The 22,808-nt window shown below is 40.6% G+C and overlaps 1 protein-coding gene across 1 annotated transcript in view; it reads left to right on the forward strand.

Annotated features, from left to right (window-relative positions):
• Positions 1-22,808, forward strand: part of LOC125902799 (choline transporter-like protein 5-A) — a 304,241-nt gene that overhangs the window by 133,892 nt on the left and 147,541 nt on the right. The window contains exon 9 of the mRNA XM_049599411.1: positions 3,801-3,884. Within this exon, the coding sequence (XP_049455368.1) occupies positions 3,801-3,884 (84 nt within the window). The remainder of the gene's footprint in view (positions 1-3,800; positions 3,885-22,808) is intronic.

Raw genomic sequence — 22,808 nt, forward strand, 5'->3', positions numbered from 1 at the left:
CGCTCACTGACCAACAAAAGTGCCATCCTACATGAATTCATCACTGACAATAAACTGGACTTCCTCTGCCTCACCGAAACCTGGCACAAACCCCTGGATTACTTCTCCCTAAACCAGACCACACCCACTGACTACACCTACACCGACAAACCCCGCCCAACGGACGGGGCGGTGGCGTTGCTGCCATCTACAAGAAACGCTTTAAAATATCCACAATCTCCATACCTCCTGCTCAGTCCTTCAAACAAGTCACCCTCAAACTGGTCCCGCTTCCCTGGTCATCGCCATCATCTACCGCCCTCCCAAACCAAACAACTCCTTCCTCTCAGACCTCGCTGAATTCCTCACCCAGCTATCCGCCGTATCCCCCTCAGTTCTCCTGCTGGGGGACTTCAATATCCATATCGATGATCCAAACTGCAAAAGTGCAATAGACCTCCTGGAACTGCTCCACTGCCTTCACTTCACCCAGCATGTCAACCACAGCCACATCCTGGACCTAGTCTGCTCCGCCGGTCTCACCCTCCACCAACTCTCCAGTACTAACCTCCACATCTCGGATCACCTGGCCATCACTGTGGACTTCAAGACCCCTCTCCCTCCCCCACAACTCAAATGCATTATATCCTTCAGAAATATCAAGTCCATCTCCCCCTCTGCTTTCTTTGACTCACTGGCAAATACTCTGTCCACACTCATCACCCCGCTGACCCCAAACCCCTCTGACCTGGTCACCCTCTACAACAACACACTGTCCCTCTGCCTCGACAAACTGGCTCCCTTAAAAACCAAAACTGTCTCATTTACTCACTCGTCTCCTTGGTACGCTCCTGAACTCCATCACATGAAAACCCGTAAGCGCCAGCTTGAAAGACTTTACAAGAAAACTAGTCTTACAGTCCATCTCCATGCCTATACAGACCACCTTTCAAACTACAAAGACGCTCTCACTGCTGCCTGGTCCAACTACTACTCACAACTCATTCACTCTGGCTCCAATAACCCCAAGACTCTGTTTTCCACCGTCAATAAACTCCTCAAACCCAGCGACAACACCCTCTCCTCCATCACAACTGACAAATGCAACTCCTTCCTGGCATTTTTTCAATCAAAGATCGAAACCATTTACACTCAACTCAGCAAACCCCCCCCCCCCCCCCATCTCAGTCTCTCCGGCGCTCACCGCCTCCACCACCACTCAACCACTGTCACACTTCACCCCTGTCCCCCCCTGGAACTCCTCCCCATCGTCTGCAAGATGAAAAGCTCCACTTCTGGCCTGGACCCCATACCATCCTCCATCCTCAAAGTCTGTCTCCCAACTATCTCCCCACTCATCACTACCATCATTAACTCCTCCCTCACCTCTGGCTCTATCCCTAAATCCCTGAATCTGGCCGCTGTCACCCCCATCCTCAAAAAACCCGGCCTGGACCCTGACGTCATCTCAAATTTCCATCCCATCTCGAACCTTCCCTTTCTGTCAAAAATTCTGGAACGTGTTGTCGCCTCCCAAATCAAAACCCACCTCCGCTCTCATGAACTATATGAACCATTTCAATCCGGATTCCGCCCTCAACACAGTACCGAAACCGCCCTCCTCAAAATCACTAACAACCTCCTCCTCTCTGCCGACTCTGGCCACCTCAACATATTCATCCTCCTCGACCTCACAGCTGCCTTTGACACCATCAATCACACCACTCTGCTGTCCCGCCTACAAACTTCCTTCAACATCACTGGCTTTGCTCTCTCCTGGCTCAAATCATACCTCACCGACAGACATCAGTTCATCCACGTCAACAACTGCACCTCTGCCACCGTCCCCCTGCTTCAAGATGTCCCTCAGGGCTCGGTGCTTGGTCCTCTCCTCTTCATCATCTGCCTACTCCCCCTTGGTTCCATCATCCGTCGTCATGGTCTCCATTTCCACTGCTACGCTGACGACATCCAAATCTACATCTCCACAAAATCCATCACCCCGGCCACCCGCTCTACCCTCACCAACTGTCTAACTGAACTCCAATCATGGCTACAAGCCAAGTTCCTCAAACTCAACTGTGACAAATCTGAAATAATACTCATCGGCCCAAAATCCTTCTCTACAGCAACACAAAACTTCACCCTCAGCATTGACAACACCACTCTCTCTCCCTCCCCATTCATCCGCAACCTTGGTATCATCTTCGACAATAACCTCTCATTTGAACATCACATCAGCCGCCTCGCTCAAACTGCCTTCTTTCACCTTAGAAACATTGCCAACAACAAACTTCAGTACATCCAAAACTCTGCTGCCCGCCTCCTCACCCACACCAGCTCCCGTGAACATATAACCCCTGTCCTGCAAAACCTACACTGGCTCCCTGTCTCGTACAAATCAATTTCAAGATCCTCCTCCTCACCCACAAAGCCCTCCACAGCCAGGCCCCCTCCTACCTCACGGACACGCTCCACCACCATACTCCCTCCCGCAACCTTCGATCATCCGACAAAAACCTCCTCTCACCCCCATACAGGACCAAGCACTGAACCTGGGGCGACAGAGCCTTCTCCATAGCTGCCCCCTCCCTCTGGAACACCCTCCCTATACACATCCGTGACTGTCCAAATCCATCCACCTTCAAATCACTCCTGAAAACCCACCTTTTCAAATCTGCTTTTAACCTTTAACATTAGCTTTTCGTTCTTGGTTCCTCATGTGCACTTCTTTCCTTTTCTTTTTAAATGTAAAGCGTCTTTGAGAGCTGTAAAAGCACTGCATAAATAGAATGTATTATCATTATTATTATTATTATTAATTTAACATCTGACATGCTGAGCAAGAGAGAGCAGAAGGGTAATTACTGAAGTATTTAGGGGCAGCTGAGACACACACTAGGCTCTAAAGTTGCCATTGTAGATGCTCATTTACATGAGAATTCATGTAAAATGGAGGTTGAACCATGAACAGAAATCACAGATCGCCTCTAAATCATTTTAACAGGCTTCTCTGTCATAATTAAAACACCTGGAGACTGTGGACAAACTGATATATGGGTCTGAAAAATGTTAATAAATTGGAATCAGATCTAACAGCATGTGAGTGTTTCTGGGACTTCCTGTTGCAGACTGAAGGCTGCTGGTCTATTGCTGTACAGAGCAGATTTAAGGTATGTAACAGAGTTGTAAACAGTCATTGAATGTTCAGGATTAGTGAGGGAGAAAGCAATAAAATGATCTGTTATGATGCATTTTGACTCAAAGAAGAAGTTAATCTTGAGCCTGTAACACAGTAACATCACCCGCATACTCTTTAACTTACTCATTTTACCATGAGTTGGATGACGTGAAGCATGCAGCCTTCGTTTTGTGCTGTGGAAGGAGAGGTGTTGGATTCTGCTGACAGTGATATCTTCACTTGCAGCAACACAACTGCTTACGTAAATAGCAAACCTGCTAAAGTGTGGACATAATAACTGTGGGCAGAGCCTTTGACCTTCTAGTGTAACTGATGTAGGCAGTGATGAAATTTGAACGTAAATGGTTAGCTGGAAATGCATGATAGACACAGGTGTGAACTGTGATGAGTCTTGGCTGTCCACTTGTGTTCAGATCACTGAAAAATGTCAATGTCAGGTGTAAACAGCCTCACTGATTTGTTTATTACAATTATAATTTCCATTGTACAAAAAGTCAGATATGTTGCTGAAAAGTAGCTCATCAAGACCTGGAATGCAAATGTGTATAGTCAAGTGTTCTCTAGCATCTAGCTGATGTACATGGACCCTAAAACATGGCATTTCTTTTTCTCTATGCAGGGGTATAAAAGGACTACTGGACACTAAGGAGCTGGGCCTGAAGATAGTGGAAGATTATGCCAAGTCATGGGCATGGATACTCATGTAACTACACAAAACACACACACACACACACACACACGCACACACACACACACACACACACACACACACACACACAAAGACAGCATTTGTGTAAAACCACATCTACACTTGCCAAATCTGTTACGGTGCCCTTGTAAGTCTGTCACAAGTTAACAGTTGTAATCCCTAACATTTGGAGACACCTGTGACTACTGTAGTAACACCAAGTGCAAGTTAATACTAGAGTCAACAAGGGCAGCTGGTACATACAACAGTTTACATGAATGTTCTGTTTGCATCAGCAGCTCTGCATGATGTAAAGAGAGTAAACCGAAAACCAACAAAAACTACTTAATAGAATGTAATTACATTGTATGGACCATACATAGTATCCATAATAGGGTTTGTTCCAGGTAAGTGTTTTATTATAATTAAGATTTAACATTTCTAAATGCAAATGAAACCACCAAACCCTCACACAACTTCTGCCTCACCATTGACAATCTCACTCTGCGTTCCTCCCCACACATCTGCAACCTCAGTCATTTTCGACAACAACCTTTCTTTCCAAAAACATGTCAATCACATCACCAGTACTGCCTTCTTCCACCTAAAAAACATAGCTCATCTCTGCCCATCACTCTCCCCCACTGCTGCACTCAAAAAAATAACTTGTTCGCTTAACGTTATAAAATGTATTTATTTGAAGTTTTAATTCAGGGATAAACCCCTTGAGATGCACCATCTTGTTTTTGAGTGGGTCCTCCAACACAAAACAAACATTCAACAAACATTCTACAAACACTGAACAACAGCAAACAGAATCAAAACAAATAAATTTATAAATAATAATAACCAATTAGGGGCTGCACGGTGGTGTGGTGGTTAGCACTCTCGCCTCACAGCAAGAGGGTTGCCGGTTTGATCCCGGGCGTGGGAGCCCTTCTGTGTGGAGTTTGCATGTTCTCCCCGTGTCAGCGTGGGTTCTCTCCGGGCACTCCGGCTTCCTCCCACAGTCAATTGTTAACAGTTAATTGGTGACTCTAAATTGTCCATAGGTGTGAATGTGAGCGTGAATGGTTGTTTGTCTCTATGTGTCAGCCCTGCGATAGTCTGGCGACCTGTCCAGGGTGTACCCTGCCTCTCGCCCGATGTAGCTGGGATAGGCTCCAGCCCCCCCGCGACCCTCAAGAGGATGAAGCGGTTAGAAGATGAATGAATGAATGAATAACCAATTAAAGAATCAAATAACACACACATCAAAGTCAAGACATCATCTACAGGACATACACATAAGGGCTCTCCCACCATCTCAGACCACAGCTACTTCAATGGTCACAGATAAATAAATATAATCAAAAGCAAGAACAAGAACAAGTGGATTTAAGGTAAACAAGCAAAGAAGTCTTATAGAAATAAAAAGAGGTAGTCGATCTGAGTGAATTAAGCAAATTATTCCAATCTGGTGCTTTAAACTTAAAAGCACGTCTCCCAATTTCTTTGAAGATTCTTGGCACAATAAAGAAAGGCTGCTGGGTGTGTCTAAGTCAATATGATGGAGTGAAAGGAACTAGAAGCTGTTTTAAATATAAAGGATAATTAATGTGAACCATCTGAAAAAAAAAAAAAAGCAATCGATGAAAATGTCTTCTCAAGTGAAGTGGTAGCCAACTGTGCTTCATACATAAAGCAATGATGTGCGCAATAAGGACACCTCAAAACAAATCTACAGATATTATTATAAACTACATTTTAAGGATGAAGATTTGTTTCACAGGTGTTTTGATATATAATATCACCACAATCAATAATGGGAAATAAAAGCTGCTTAGCACTAGATGTGCTCTCTTTAATCCACTGCTCATTTTTATTCACTGCTCATTATTATCCACTTCTCATTATTATCATTATTATTATTATTATTATTATTGTTATTTATAGCCGTTTCTTGTATTTTTTGTACATTATTTTGCATACCTAGTTTTTAAGTTTTAAGTTTTTAAGTTTAAATTTTTAAATCTAATCTGACTCTTTCCCTTTGACTGCTGTAACACTGGAATTTCTCAATTGTGGCATCAATAAAGTTGTATTTTATCATATCTTATCTTAACAATTTGTTTTCATACTCGAGGAGTAAAACAACTGATTGACCTATATAATATTCTGAGACTTACCCTTATTTTATATTTAATGGAATCAATATGAGATCTAAAAGTAAGTTCAGAATCTAGCCAAAGTCCCAAGTATTTAAATGCCAGTAAAATTAATAGCAGATTCAGCAGATAGGTGCTTAAGGTTATACTTATTGCCAAATAGTCTCGCTCACCAGACCGGGCCAACTGTCACTCTGAGATTGGAGAAAAAAAACGCCCTGGCTGCTTGTACTTCTTTCAACCAATCACAATCGTTCTGGGCAGTGCCACAGCAACGGTGCGCTTGCAAAAATATTGCTGTGGTATGGTTTTGGTGTAACACACCCACAAAAATATCACCTACAGGACGCGAACCATGGCAGAAAAATGGCTACATCCCCGCAAGATCAAACACCGCAAAAGTTAGTAAAGGACGTGTTGAAAACGGTTGAAAACTGCTACACAACCGGAGGTAGTAGGGCGGGACTTCAGCGGGTGGCTCGTTCTGCCCAGTGAGAGGCTGATCTCTGCAGCTAACTTCCGCCCACTCAGACTAATTGCCAAATAACATGCTACAAGACTTCTATTTGTTTACTATGAGATTATTAAAAAATGATTTTTGAACAGAAGAAAACTCTGATTGCAGAGACCTTTGGATTTTAGCTATATCAGAGTCAGATGTGTATATAACCTTGTCATCAGCATATAACTGAACAGAGCAATTAGAACAGATATCTGTAAGATCATTGATAAAAATTGAGAATAGTAAAGGTCCTAATATTGATCCTTGTGGTACTGCCTTTTCAGCAATTAAATAATAGGATTTATTGTGAAGAGAAGAAACACATTGACGACGATTATGAGGAAAGAATTAAACCAACATAATGCTTGTTGAGACACACCAATAGCATATAGTTTGTCCAAAAGGAGATAATGATCCACTAAATCAAATGCTTTGGTTAAATCAATGAAAATAGCACCAGTAAACTGACCTTTATCTAAGGAGGAAAATATATCATTAGTAAATTTTGCAAGGGCAGTTGTCGTAGAAAAATTAGGACAAAAACCAGATTGAAAAAGGGATAAAATATTGAAATCATTAATATATTGTGATAATTGATTATGAATTAATTTTCAATATTTTAACTGTGGTGCAAATAATAGAAATAGGTCTGTAATTATTTAAATCCAGTGGATCACCTCCTTTATGAAGTGGAGTGACTTTGGCATATTTCCAAATACTTGGGAGTTTACAAGGACATAGGGACAGATTAAATAAATCGGCAAGTGGAAAAATAAGCACTTGAGAGGCTAATTTTATAAATTTAGCCTCTAAGCCATCAGGCCGAGGAGCACAACTAACATTTAGGCTAGAAATGACCTGCATGATTTCAGTGGGTAAGAAACGTCTAAAGGAAAATGAGCTGCTGGTAGTTGAGTTAAGGAAGGTGATACAAAAGAATACACCCTACAAGGAGCGATAATGGCAGGGTCATGGACAACTTCCTCATAATACGGATCTGGGCAGAAGGGCTCTTACTGGGACTGAGAATACCTTTCAAACTATTAGAAAAATCTTGACAAAGACTATCTCTATAATAATTGGACTTAGCATTCCTATTTTCTTTTTTTTTTAACAGTTTTCTTAAGTGTCTATATGCTTCCCAATCAGCTGGATCCTTAGATGTTCGATATTTAGCCCAGGCCTTATCTCGAAGTTTAAAATGAGAAATGAGATCTGAAGAGATCCATGGTAAATGTCTTCCTTTGACTTTCATCATTTTCCAAGGGGCATGTTTATCAATAACTTTGCTAAATTCACTCAAAAGAAAATTCAATGCATCTTCAACATGAGGTATCAACTGAAATCTATCCAAGTCTATTGCAGTAACATCATGAATAAAGAGGTCAGTATTTATGTTTTTACAGTGTCACACATTAATGTATCTTGGATGCAGACGAGGGATTTTAATTTTCCAAACACAAAACATAATAGAATGATCACTGAAACAATCAGGAAGCACCTCTGATTTAATAATCCTATCTGGGTGAAAAACAAATATCAAATCTAGCAGGGATGATGATGCTTCAGTTACTCTGGTAGGTTCAGTAATCAATTGAGTTAAATCTGTGCTATCAAACACGTTTTTATCAGTTGAAGCAGAACGATCAAACCAGTTGACATTAAAATCTCCTAAAATAATCAATTCGGTTGGAGAATTAAGAGAGCCGATTGTAGACGTATACATTTAGTGGATTCGGAAGGTGCAGATGGAAGCCTAGTGTTTATTTCCATGAGAACTTATCTTAATAAAAAGGCACTCAAAATACTCAGGGTCAATTTGGGGAATAATAACATGTGACATAAATCTAGAAGCAACATACTGTAAGTTGCCACACCTCCACCCCTACTGCCTCTATCCAATCTAAACAAAACATCAATTTGGATTTCCTCATCAGAAATACTACTTTTTAACCAAGTTTCAGAGAGAGTAACAACATTAGGTCTGTAGTGAGAAACCCAGGCTCTCAAAAGATCGATTTTTGAAAGAAGGCTCCTAATGCTCAAATGGATAACTCTTAAACTTTTTATAGTATCAATGTTGAGAAAAATAAAAATTTAGTATGACAGTTACATACATAAATACATAGTTAGTCAGATGAGAATGGGATGAGAAGAGAGAGCCACAAAAGAAAAAACACAAGTGTCCACATACACAGACATAACCATAACAGAGACATGACATAAAAGAAGACAAAAATGATTTACACATAAACAAAAAGAATGACACTGTAAGGCAGAGGCACAATTTACATGCCCCATCTGCAAAATTAAGAAGGTGAGGGTTAACAACTCAACTATAGAAATAAAATGCAAGAAACAGATATGTAACAATCACAGAAGACCCTCACAATATAATACAACAGGTAATACTAATAATTTCCTTTTATTTAAACTTTAAACTCCATTTAAACTTGAATGATATAATTATGAGTTACTTAATTTAATAGGGCAGTTACAACTACACTGAAAAAAGGAACATGTTGGATTAACTTAATTCAATAGTGGACATTGGTTGCACACAGATGTTTTGCTTTGGCAGCAATTTAAACAATTGAGTTAAATTAACACAAGTTATTCATGTCCAATAAACCTGTGCATTTTGTGTTGATACAGTGTGATTCAAACATGTTTTGATAAAGTAATTTGAGCTATTGGAACATTTTAATCCTTCACAATTTTATCACTTTATTTCAACACTATTCAATAACTTTTACCGCAATACTATTTGGTCACTTAAATACTACGTTATTTTCATATTACGTGTTAGTATTATATTCTAGTGTAAATTACACAATTTTACAATGGAGGCCTTAAAACAGATTGTTTGTATTATTCTCTGAAGATGGTTGCCTGTCACCACTAGTAACCTTTCAAAATAAAATGTCTAATTTCACTGCAGTGACAGTAGGTAAGGAATTGAACTGGCATTACTGTTCTACTGTAATACAAATCAACAGTGAACAAGTAATGTCAGTTTTTCAGTGTTTTACCGACTCAGTCACAGAATGGAAATTAGACCTTTTCTTTTGAAAAAGGTTACAGGCAACCATCTTCGAAGAGAATACAAACATTATGTTCAAGGTCTCTATTGTCAAGATTAAATTAAATAACAATTGTAACTGTAAACAATTCGATGTAACTATAGAACTGATTTGAAATGCAAAAACGTTAGTTACCATTGCCATTCCAGCAATCATTTATTTTAATGTCTAATACCTTTCTATTAACTCTCTTAATCATTAACATTACCCATTTTTACCCCAATTAAAAATAAAAATGAACAGTTGCATGTCAAAACCTTTATTCAAGAGCCATAGGATAAACAGACCTCATTGTGACATCTTGGTTCAAAACAGTATTCTTAGAAGTATTTAAAATTCCTTACTACAACTGAAACATCCCATTTCACACGGCCCTGTGGCAGTTAAGGTTTTATGAATAAAATGTCTTATAACTCCAGCTATGAAATATACAGCGAGTGTACAACAAATATACATTCATTTTGAGACAACTGCCTTTAAAATATGTAACTGAAATCTACAGACCCGAATACAAAAAGTGCAATAAAATAAACCCCATGTTTTGTCTCCAATAATCTGAAAGATGCCATGTGGAAAAAAAAAAAGAATCTGGTCATCAACTAAGATTGAAACCTGCGACAGAAACCTTGATTGTAGAGGCATGGTTGTGATGCGCTTAAACTCTGCATTTATCTGAAACAACATGAAATTATTTTTAAATAACGGCACAGCCCACAGATTTTAGAAGACATTTCTAAACATCAAAACTACACCTGCCTGCCATATCTTGGCGTGCACTGTGCATGGTTAATCATCTGGTCCCTGCTATGGAATATTTGGATACACATCCTAATGAAGTCAAGCATTATTTTTACACATGAACACATTATCTATGACACAACTAGTCAGGGCATCATTTTTAAAATTACCTCCAATGCATCAAAAAGAGCTGGCCATCTCTCTTGAACATTGCTGACCATGGGAGCATCACAAATGACTTCTTGTCTTCTTAATGCAAATGTTCTGTCCATTTTAGCCCTAATTGTCTCTCTGTTGTTGCACTTCTTGACATCTGAAAGGAGTTCGACCCTCATCTTCTCCAGGGACTGGGCACATTCTCCAAGTGGAAAAGAGGGGCAGTATTCCACTTCATCCCTCTTTGGTTTCTTGACGTCAAAAGCAGGGGAACGTTTCTCAGATGGTTTATAATTCAAAGAATTCACACATACTTCAGGACATCCTACTTTCCGGAGATGTGTGCGGTAGTTTGACAACTTGTATTTGAGGCTCATCTTCCATCCTTCATAGCCAGTGGGTGAGCCTTTTTCTTTTAAACATGGATGCTTCAGAATGAGTGCCTCTGCAACTTCTTCAAACTTACTGTCTGTGAGATAGACTGTGTACTTGACTACCTCCTGGATCAACCCCTCTAATATGTCGGATTTCAGCTTTGGATCAGGGATCAGCAGCATCCCATTTTCCTTGAAAGCTACTTGGGCTTTCTCAAGCTTAATTTCCACCTCGTATGTGAAACGGGGAAGACAGAACAAATCTGGCCATGAAGCCCGTGATGATGTAGACTCTGGAGATGAAAGAATCACGGTGCTGTCACCAGAACAGGATGAGGTGTCATCCAGAGCACTGGTTGATGAAAAGGAGAAACTGTGTTCACCTTGGTCTTGAGGTTGGCAAGATGTGTATACAACTTTGAGTGTCGCTTTGTCTTGTATTTCTTCCATTGAAGTTAAGTTCATAAACTCGTTGCCAAAAAGCGTGTCCATGAACTGCAGTCGGAAGGGTTCCATTATTTTACACTGAGTCTTTATGTTAGTCTCTAGTTCAGCCACAGTTGAAGGCAGACCAGCAGAAAACATGACCCTCTGACTACTGTCTGGTCCAAGGATAACTCTGAGGATAGCTTGCGTTGTCATGGTCTCACTTGACTGTCGTTAGGAAAGAATAAGAAAATGTAATTAGAATCAGTTTTATAACTGATTGTTAATCACCAAATCTCATCTTTTACTATTAAAACACTAATACTTTTAAGAATCTGACAACTTAACTCTGAAAGAAAAACAGACATGCCAACATCAATTTGTCAAAAGTGTACAAGAAATTGAGTTAATATCAAAAACAAAAAAAACACCAGTTAGTGTGTCCAGGGTTTCCCATGCAGATTAGTACGTGACAGCAGAGAGGACAATGTTTTTTTTTTTTGTTTTTTTTTTAACACTATCCTCTAGTGTTCCCCAACACAGTCCTACCATTCCTTTCATCACAGTCATGAGTACATGATGTTGCCAATCCCATCACCATTTCCCACACAAACAAGGTTAAACACAGAGTACAACAAACATATCCCCGTGATAACATTCAGAGGCTGAGGAGAACACAGGACAATACCAGAGGAGTGATGAAGTGCGCTACAGGCTCAAAACAGAATTGAAAAAGAGTGCTCTCTAGGATTTCCATGCATTAATTTTTCAAACTTTTAAGAGGAGATGAGCAGAGAGAAGACAAAAGAAGAATGAGGATTAAAGAGATTAAGAGGGGAAGAGAAGAGCAGATGGAATTGAGACAGAAAGAAGACAACAGGAGGCTGAGGAGGAAAGAGATGGAGGGAAGGAGAGATAGGATAATCAGAAAGAAAGGAGGAAGATGACAAGGAAAGAGATAAGGAGAGGAGATGAGAAGGAATGAGCAGAACAGGAGGAAAGAGGTGGCAAAAGGAGAGGACAAAGAGCCCACAGCCATGCATATTAAAATATAAAATAATAATTCCAAACCATTTCAAAATCTAGAAATCTAGACCGAACATATATTTATATATATTATTACATACCAGAACACACAGATTGATCTCTTCAAGGTCACCATCCGCACACCCCCAACTACATAGGCAGCCAGTGGATACTCATCAACCAGTTCGGAGATTTCCACAAGAGCAAGTTCTCGTGCTGGAGATGGAGTCAGCTGAAAGGCTCCATAATGCTCACAATACCATCCACACAGCAGTTTCAACACAAAAAAATAGTCTCTGCTGCAGAATGCATATTTGATGGATTTCCCCAAATTCAGGCAAGCCACCCTCAGAACCATATGCCACTATCATACCTGGTCTGTAGTTTATTCCCTTGCTCCAAACGTTTTTTGCTATGTTTATTTCAGATACATCAGGATCTCTCTGTTTAAAAGCTTGAGCTAGCTCTTCCTTCAAAACATCTAAGGGGACAGTGGATACATCTGATACATCCAACACTGGTTTATCAATATTTGGAGATGACAAGTGATAACCAATCATAATCTGATGTTTCAGAGCCAGAGACAGAGGCACGTTTTTAAAGCAACTGGTGTGTTTCATAACTTTTTTTTAAAGAAACTGTGCTTTGCCTCAAACCTGATGGTCCAAAGTCCCACGAGAGGCCCCAAAAGCTGTATCAGTTGTGGGTAATGTTCTATGTAGTGGTGTTTGGGCAGCATTTTTTTATTAGGAAACACCTCTTGATACCTTTGTCGATGATCTGAAATTTTGCTCTCAAGGTAAGCGATAGACTCGTCACTGTGAACTGGGGCAACCACTAGCTCAACCATCTGTTTTAGATCCAACAAGACCTGCCATGCTGGCTCATGTTCAGGAATCTTGGGGCCAATTAGAAATGGGAGCAATCTTAACAAGCTCCAATTTTCATGGGCATTGCCCCCTATGGTTTTCCTGCTTGAAAGATATTGTGGCAAAGTATGAGGCTTATTGGTTTTGTCTGTCCACTTGTATGGGAAATGCAGAATGGAACTGTTTATATCATCAAAGGTGATATACTTCTTTGATATTAATAATGTGAGGCAATATGCTATTTCAACAGGCACAATGCCTTCGAAAAGATCATGAGCAATGTCAGGAGGGTAGCCAATGACAACATGAAAATGAGACAGTGCTCCAGTAAAAGGACAGGCTCTTTTAATTCCAAAAAAGCTACTGCCACTATCTAGTGCTGCTCTGACACGGGTTTCATGTGTTTCGTTTGTTCTGAGGCTGAAAGTTCCTGACCTAACCTCATGCAATTGAATATCTGAAGCTGGTGCTGTACAAAAACGACAAAAGTAGGGGCCTTTAAAGTTCTCCACAAAACCTGCTATTCCATGTGCTCCTAAATTGTCAGCAGCAATAGTCTGCACTTTACCCTTCAGTGATTTGTTCAGTTGTGGGACAAAAATGCCATTAACTTCCAAAGACCTCAGGTCGCGTATTAGGGGCTCTAAAACCTTGTCATAACCAAATGACTACAGTGTCTGTTTTACACAAAATGGCCAGGAAAATTGAGGACAATCTAGAATGAGACCCTGGGGGAAGGTTACTCAGTACCCAATGCACAGCACAAAGTTTATGGGTTTTGCGGGAGGTGCCCAAAGGGTTACGGACCTCAAAGTCATCAGCATACAAAGTTATGGATAAACTTAGGTCTTCCCCTGACAACAAACTATTTTTCTTAAAATGCAGACCATCCTTATAAGACCTGTACACAATTTCTTTTCCAGTCTCTGTCTCCCTTTGTGTTTCGTGATTACTAACTATCTTGTCCACAATATCTTTCCTACTCAGCAGCACTTGCAGGGATTCTAGGATGGGGACATACTGGAATGTTTTGTTCTCTTTCGCATCCAGAATATATTCAAGTGGTTCAACAACATTAAATTTTGCCTTGTAATATTGCTTACGTTGATATGCAGAACTCAAAGGTCCATCCTTCTCTATGGCCTTTAGAGGATTTGTTGAGCACAAAGAGGAGATTATTTCATCTATGACAGCTCTGTCAACCTGGAGCTTGTGCTTCTGAAAAATGTCTACTACAACACCTTCAGCATGAGATTTTGAGAGACAGCCAGTTAAGTGGTGAAGTTCTACCAAAAAATCATTGATTGCTCTGCTTGGTACATGGGAAAAATGTTCTAATTTTAACAAAGCTGCTGCCAAACTGTGCTCAATTACATCTGGGAGGTCATTTAGAGCACCAGTACTGCTACCGGGTTGAGCATCCTCACCAATGTCATCATCAGATGTATTTGAAGCAGATTCTGGGGAAGCAAGGGTGGCTGATGCTACAATTCCTGGTTTAAAATCTTTTGGTGAAAAAGACCTGTGTTTTCTGCTCTTGTGGGATTTAAAAGATCCTAAGATGTTTGTCTGAAATTTGCAATCCAAGAACATACACGTTACAACCTCATTTTTCTTCAAATGTGCATTAACGTGAGTCCAGTAATCCCTCTCAGACACAAGATACTTACAAGGACACAAATGGCAACTAAATGTACATTTCTCTGACTGATGATGACTAGTTTTAATAACATGACATCTATTCAAATGAATTAACAGTGCATTCCACGTTCTAAAAGTGCATGGGCAGCTTGCATGCACACATGGAACACGATTGTTATTCCCATAATGTCTATGTCTGACTCGATAGTGCTTCAGAATATGGGACCTACTTGGAAAAACTGAAGGGCAGGTCTTGCATTGCCACATTCACTCTATCACTGGAACACAGCACCATTCACTGTGGAAGTGGAAACAAAGAAGGATTATAGGTAGGGTTGGAGATCCTGGAAAAACAGTTCGAGCAGGCCACATTTTAAAAAATACACAAACAAAAGTCAGACTTCTCTCTGAAGCCATGCCTACAGAGCGCAGGAACACGCACTGCTTGTTCAGCGTAGGGTTCACATCAACTGATTGCAAAAGGTTAGATAAATGATAGCTATACTTAGAATTAATAACAGTGCTAGTGTGATGGAGTGTACTGTATTGAACATTTTTCTAATATTTTGTCCAATCTGTTTCCATACATGACAGGGGCAAAATATCTGAAATGCTCAGAAACACAAAATAGTCCACTCAAGTAGACCACACCAGTTAAATTAATTACATTAATCACCTGTCTGACAATATATACAGGTAAAAGTTGAACCTATGACAGAGTTGTCGTATTAGATAGCACAGATGTATTAATGAGGTGACCAGTGTGTGTGTATGCATATGCTGAGCGATTCATTCAAATCTGTAATGCATTATAATTACTGTAACTATAAGAGCAAATACAACATCCTGGTCTCACCACAAAAACTTGAGCCCATGATCCATCAGCTGACTCCAGGTGATATGCAGACTTGAGTTTGTCTGTCACTCTGCAGCAAAACAGGAAACAAATAATCTAGGCATTACAAAACTGTATTTCAATAAACATACATTCGATGTACACTCAGCGGCAACTTTATTTAGGTACACTGCATAAACTAGCATAAACCATTGTAAAATATCAAATAATTAATGTGAATATTGCCTTCTCTGACGAGAACAGAGACTAAATCATGTTCCATGTTCAAACACTGGGCTGACTGTGCAAAGCCAGCAGCTTGTATCCCAGAAAAAGATAAGTTTCCATTATGTAAGTTAGGCAGTGGCAGGCCATCCCTACGTGATTATTGCCACCACTGTTCAGACAGAGCAGACGCACACCAGTTAATGTGTCCTTTTTTATTTGAATTTCCTCTACTTCTGCTCATGGTCTCATTACACAGTGTTTTTGGGGGAGGGGGGGGTCGCTAGCTTAATGCCGCTGATGACATTAGCAGAGGCTGCTCGATGCCCAAATCTCACTAACGCTACAGTCACAGAGCAGTTAACACACAATGTAACTTAACAGTCAGTTGGCAAACCAATTCAAACAGAAGACTAAGGAGCGCCGCAAAGTTAAGTTGAATGTAACATGAACGGCTCCCGCTCAAAAAACAAATTCAATTGAAACATGGTGATAAAATGGCGCAAGCAAATAAGCTCATGGCACTTATTTAACGTTAACGTTACGTAGTGACTCTCAAGACATTAAACTACATTTGGCTGAGATTTCGACAATATTTAATTGGAAAATCCAGACTTACCAACCGAATAGTGGCGTGGCGTGGCGTATGGCGAGCCCTTGGATGTGATGGTTGCTTCCTTCTACCTGCAAAGCGCTCAAGACGAGATCACGTGCGGTATCGCGATAATTAACATCGCTGCTTTATTGACTCACTTCATCCCAATATGATCTGAACAAATTCATGTACCGTCTCTGCATATTATGTAGTTTCTACACTATATAGTTAAGTTTAACTTTAAAACATGAGGCAATTGTGTTAAATACACCCAAGATGCTTACATAAATCCAAGAGTTGGCCAGTCTCCTTTTTTCAGTGTACTTTTTAAAATAGTATAGTTACATGGATTAATTGTGCGGATCCAACAAAACAAAGTTAAAGGGCCAGTGTGTAATATTTGGCATGGTTTATTGTCAAATCTGAATCTGAATATTCTACCCATTAATATGTTTATATAAGTGTATAATCGCTATAAAATAAAATTTGTTTGGTTTTTTTAGCCTTATAATTATGCTTTTATATATATATATATATGTATATATATATATATATATATATAGCAAGGGCCTTGCTTTAGAGAAGTCGCCATCTTGCGCCGCCATGTATGTACGGCAGACCGAGCGGACAATCCAGCCAGCCAGAGAATGTGTTTCGCATGTATAAATAAACCAACGAAGACAGCGGAAGGAAGGAAGAAGGAGGAGGAAACAGCAGAGAGTGTTAGTAGTTTGTAGATAGAGAGTAGTGAAAAGTTTTTTTAGTTATAAAGTTTGCGAATGGACCACACTTACCACGCAACAGGAGAGAATGAACCCGAACCGTCATCTGCAAGGAAAAGAAGACGCAGCTTCACTCCTTGTGATGCACTCTCTGCGGCGCTTTTCCTCCTGATGATATATCTCCCCAATGATGGTAGCACTGAATCCCATTCTGTGCAGCAAAATGGGAGCGGAGGATTCAGCCTCTCTTCTCGCCGGCTCAGCATCTAAGTTCCTCATCTGTATGCTCCGGCTCAAACAGGTATGGCTCTGGGTCTGTGTCTGTGCTACAAGAAACTTTTCAAAATCGCGTTTAAAATCGTCCATTGCAGCTACTATAGTCCAGAGAAACTGCTAGGCTAAATAAACAGCTGAGCTCTGTTTACAGGCTACGCTGTCAGTCAGTGTGCAGGCTGGAGATTGGTGGAGCAGAGGGGGGGGGGGGGGGGGTCGGGCCCGCTTGGTATTTTAAACGAGAATGTGTGTATGGAGTGTGTGTGTTATGCTAGAAGAGTCAGAGTTTGGGACGGAGTCTTTTACCCCTGGAGTATTACCAGAGTTTTTGGAGTGCTCAAATAAACTGGCCTTTTTCCTGAACGCTACTCTGGTCTCCTGCTCGTGAGGGATTCATTACAATATCATAACATGGTTTAGATTTCTAAATAAACATTCACATCGTCGCTAGATAGACCTACTCCTGAAAAACTCTTGTCTGCGCAAGGCTTTTTGTCCCTACGAGGCCACTGTCATTTACCCAATGGGAGGAGTGAGCGAGTGAGCCCTGCAATCTAGAATTTGACCACTGATGTCACTGTTTTCAACGGTTTTCAATCCATTTTATACAGTGGCCCTTTAAGTTGAAATGCTTTAGGCTAAGAGATTACCTTTTTATCATACTAAAATGAATATAATAGTAATTATTCAGAAAATAAGTCATTTTTGACACAGAGTATTTATATATTCAGCAATTTAAGCATATATGTTAACCTATATACCCCCAGCTGATGTCAAGTTTGGAAAAGAAAAACACAAGCAAACTGGATTTGTTGGAATAAAATTTTGCCAGAAAGGGCAAAACTGACTTTCTTGCAACTGCTTGAAAACGTGTTGCTGTGAAAATACAACAAGCAGACAGCCTAAAACTTCAATGTCCAACAGTTTGTGCATTATGTCATGTCTGTTAAAAAAAAAAAAAAAAAAAGACAGACGGACAAGCAAAACTTGTAACTGCTGAGTTAGGAAATTGGAGCCTGCCCCCAGTTAATATTCAACATCAACATAAAAAAAATGTATTCATGTTAGTAAAACAAATCTATAGAAACTCAGACACCTTGGTAGACTATGAACATATCCTCTTCATTTTTAAAGACTGGATTCTTGGATACTGACTAGCCATGGCTTTTGAGAAATCAGTCTGCAACATATATTCCTATAAACATAGACAGATTTCAAGTGTAAACCATTTAACAATTAACCAACATTAGGTGTCTATATTTAGAGCTTTCTGATTACCAAAAAACAAATCAAAGCTGGTTACAAAGTTATATGCAGAATGTGGTCCTGGTAACTGAGTGCAAATAAAAATGTTTGAAGACAAACTGAAAATACAACATACATACACATAAACACAGCTTGTTTGCTTTTTTAAAAGGAAATACTCATCAAATGGCTTCAAATGCCTTCCCATAACAGTAACCCCTACCTGTAGTTTACTCTATTGAGCATGAGGGGGTGGGGAGCTCCCAGGCAGGGCAGAGGCGGCTGAATCAAAGATGAGCTTTAAGGTACTTTTGTCCTGGATCTCTGACACTGAAGTCAAGTTGGTAAATTCATTGCCAAACTCAGCATCCATATATTGCAGCCTGAAGTGGGCTTCCACCCCACACTGCCTCTTTATGTTCTGAACAAGTTCACCCACAGTCTCTGGAATCCCACTTTGCAGGGTAATATTGTATTTGAAATTTCTGTAAAGAATAAAAAATGTCCAGCTTTCCAAAGCCCAAAGCTTTCAGTGTTTTTTTTTTTTTTTTTTAAGTAAAAACATAAAACATATTACAGACAGAAAGCTAAGAGTCTCATTTAATAGGGAAGCTACAGTGTGTAACAAATTGATCAAAATATCTAACAAAAATACTGCAGGGTTAAAAGATACTGTAAGGTTACTTTTTCCAATGTCATTACGCCATAGTGCATGATATTGCCAGTTTAATACTGTATTTAAAGACGCAACAGATAGGTTTTTTTTTTTTTTTTGGCTTGGCACCATCTAGCGTCAGCGGTGTTGCTCACACTGTCGCAACGACCAAATTGTGACCATGGGGATCAGAGATAATCAATAAAATGTAGGCTGTAAAGCCACCAGTATAGCTCTATGTATATGTAGAATGGGAAGGTGTGTGGACACTATGCTAAATAAATGAGTGAAGAGACTGAGCAACAGTTATCAGATTTATCTGAAGAAAAAACAAATAGTAATGCAAATAATTATACCAGAATGCACATTACCATCAAATCACAGTAAATTATACCAATATGTACAGTATCAGTACAAACAACAATAGACACGTAAAGGATAATGTATAGTGAGCCGGTGACTGTTGAAAAATAACAGTGGAATGGAACCCCGACGCACAGCCGAGTTATTTTTCAACAGTCACCGACTCACTATACATTATCCCGCTTAGAGCATGGCTTACTACTAAAACATTCAAATGTTACAACTGGCATCAATATTATTAAATTGCTGGCAGAGTGTATTGATAGAGGAGAGGCGTTCACCAGACAAACGGGAATGGAGGAGAGGATTTTACTCTCTATCCCCCCCCCCCCGGATTGTTTTTGAGAATGTGTGTAGAATCACGTGAGGCCTGTTAGTCTTGTCTGACCACTTGTGGGTAAAACTAAGGATAGATTTGTTTAGAAGCTCAAGACTGAAATATTTCTTGGATATCAGCAGTGACAAACAATGTGAAAGCTCCACAGGCACAATACCCTCAAACACATCATGCATGATATCTGGTGGAGAACCTGTCTGAACATTAAAGTGGACAAGGTTTTTAGTGATTACACACTGTCTTTTCAAAACAGCTGAACTGTTCCGCTGTGCTGAATTTACATGGGAGTCATGTAGTTTTTTAGTCCTCAGATCAAATGAACCTGATCTCACATCTCTCGTTTGGATCTCTGCTCATGTTGCTGTGCAGAATTGGCAGATGTTTCCACCAGTAAAGCTTTCATTAAAACCTGCTATACTGTGAACACTGAGGTTATCTGCCACAATAACTTAAATTGTGCCTTGAACACATTTACCAAGCAATGGAACAAAAATTCCATCCTGCTCAAGGGTTTTTACATCTTGAAGAAGACAATGCAAGACATAGCCATAACCATACTTCAAAAGTCAAAGTCAAAGTCAGCTTTATTGTCAATTTCTTCACATGTACCAGACATACAGAGGAATCGAGAAGATGTTTCTCTCTATCCCACGGTGACAGGATAAAATGCACAAGCACAACAGTTAAAGACATTTCCTAACACTAAAGTAACAATAAAGTGCACAACAGATAAAGACGTTTTACTAATACTAAAAGTAAGAAACAATATAATAAAATATAAAATCTATAAAAACTAAAATCTAAATATGTATAGTACTGTACTATATACTGTATATGTGGAAAAATAGCAGCAGAAGCTATGTGCTAAATAGTGCAAAAACAGTCAGTAATAGCAGCAGATGTATTTTACTGTATTAGTGCAAAAAGACAGTCAATCTGTAGGTCAGGGTTCAGAGTCCAGAGTGTTTTGGGGGGAGGAGCAGAGGGGAGGGAGTGGGAGAGTGGGGAGAGAGTTCAGCATCCTGACAGCCTGGTGTATGAGGCTGTTTGTGAGTCTGGTGGAGCAGGCACGGAGGCTCTGGTACCTTCTCCCTGAGGCCAGGAGGCTGAATAGACTGTGTGCGGGGTGGCTGGTGTCGTGCACAATCATGGTCGCTTTGCGGGTGAGGCGGGTGATTTATATGTCTTGTAGGGAGGGGAGTGGGGCACTAATGATCTTTCCAGCTGTGTTCTGTTGTAGTCAGTGCAGCTCCCGCCCCACACAGAGATACAGCTGGTCAGGATGCTCTCAATGGTGCCCCGGTAGAATGTGCACATGATGGGTCGGGGAGCTCTTGCTCGCTTGAGTTTGCGGAGGAAGTAGAGGTGCTGCTGTGCTTTCTTTGCCCAGTGATGCAGTGTTGGTGGTCCAGTAGAGGTCCTCACTGATGTGCACCCCCAGGAAATTGAGGATCAGTGATGGGTGTTGGGTGTGGCCTCTCCAGAAGTCAACAACAATCTCCTTGGTCTTGCTGACATTCAGCAGGAGGTTGTTGTCTCTGCACCACGTGGTTAGATGGTTGACCTCCTTCCTGTAGTGGGTCTCGTCGTCCTTGGTGATGAGACCCACCAGAGTTGTGTCGTCCGCAAATTTCACCATGTGATTGGTGCTGTAGGTTGGTGTGCAGTCATGAGTCAGCAGGGTGAAGAGCAGGGGACTGAGCACGCAGCCTTTGGGGGGCCCCTGTGCTGAGTGTGATGCTGCTTGAGGTGTTGTTGCCGACTCGTACTGCTTGTAGCCTCTCACTGAGGAAGTGCAGCAGCCAGTTGCAAAGGGAGGTGTTGAGCCCCAGCTGGTCTAGTTTACGGATGAGTTCAATCAATCAATCAATCAATTTTATTTATAAGGCCCGATATCACAAATCACAATTTGCCTCACAGGGCTTTACAGCATACGACATCCCTCTGTCCTTTGGACCCTCACAGCGGATAAGGAAAAACTCCCCCAAAAAAACCCATTAACGGGGGAAAAAAACGGGAGAAACCTCAGGAAGAGCAACTGAGGAGGGATCCCTCTTCCAGGACGGACAGACGTGCAATAGATGTCGTACAGAACAGATCAGCATAATAAATTGACAGTAATCCGTATGACACAATGAGACAGAAAGAGAGACAAAGAGAGACAGAGAGAGAGAGAGAGAGAGAGAGAGAGAGAGAGAGAGAGATGCAGGTAATGACAGTAGCTTACAACAACATTAATGAAAGTAATAATATTATAGTTATAGTTCTGGCTACTGTGGTACAATATCTGGCAGTATACATATGTGACAGTAATCATATATGTATAATAACAGGAGAAGTATTACTAATGACTAATGATGGCAGCAGCAGCAGGAGGCATCTGGCAGGACCATGGCAGCAGCACAACCACACATGTCACGCTATCCAGGCACCGCTGCGATATGTGTTAATCTGAGAGACAGTGGAGCACAAAGGCTCCGGAGAAGAAGCTGAGTTAGTGACATCCAGAATGGTTGAGTTAGCAAGATGCAGTAATAGGATACGAGAGAGAGAGAGAGAGAGACAGAGAGAGACAGAGAGAGAGAGAGGGAGAGACAGAGAGAGACAGAGAGAGACAGAGAGAGAGACAGAGTGAGAGAGAGTTGCTTGGCAACCAAGAAGAGAGTCATTTTTTACAAGAGCTCCTTGATTATTTGATCTGTTTGTTGTTTAAAACAAAGTGAAATG

Source organism: Epinephelus fuscoguttatus, linkage group LG15 (assembly GCF_011397635.1).
Source record: "Epinephelus fuscoguttatus linkage group LG15, E.fuscoguttatus.final_Chr_v1".
Classification (NCBI taxonomy): Eukaryota; Metazoa; Chordata; class Actinopteri; order Perciformes; family Serranidae; genus Epinephelus; species Epinephelus fuscoguttatus.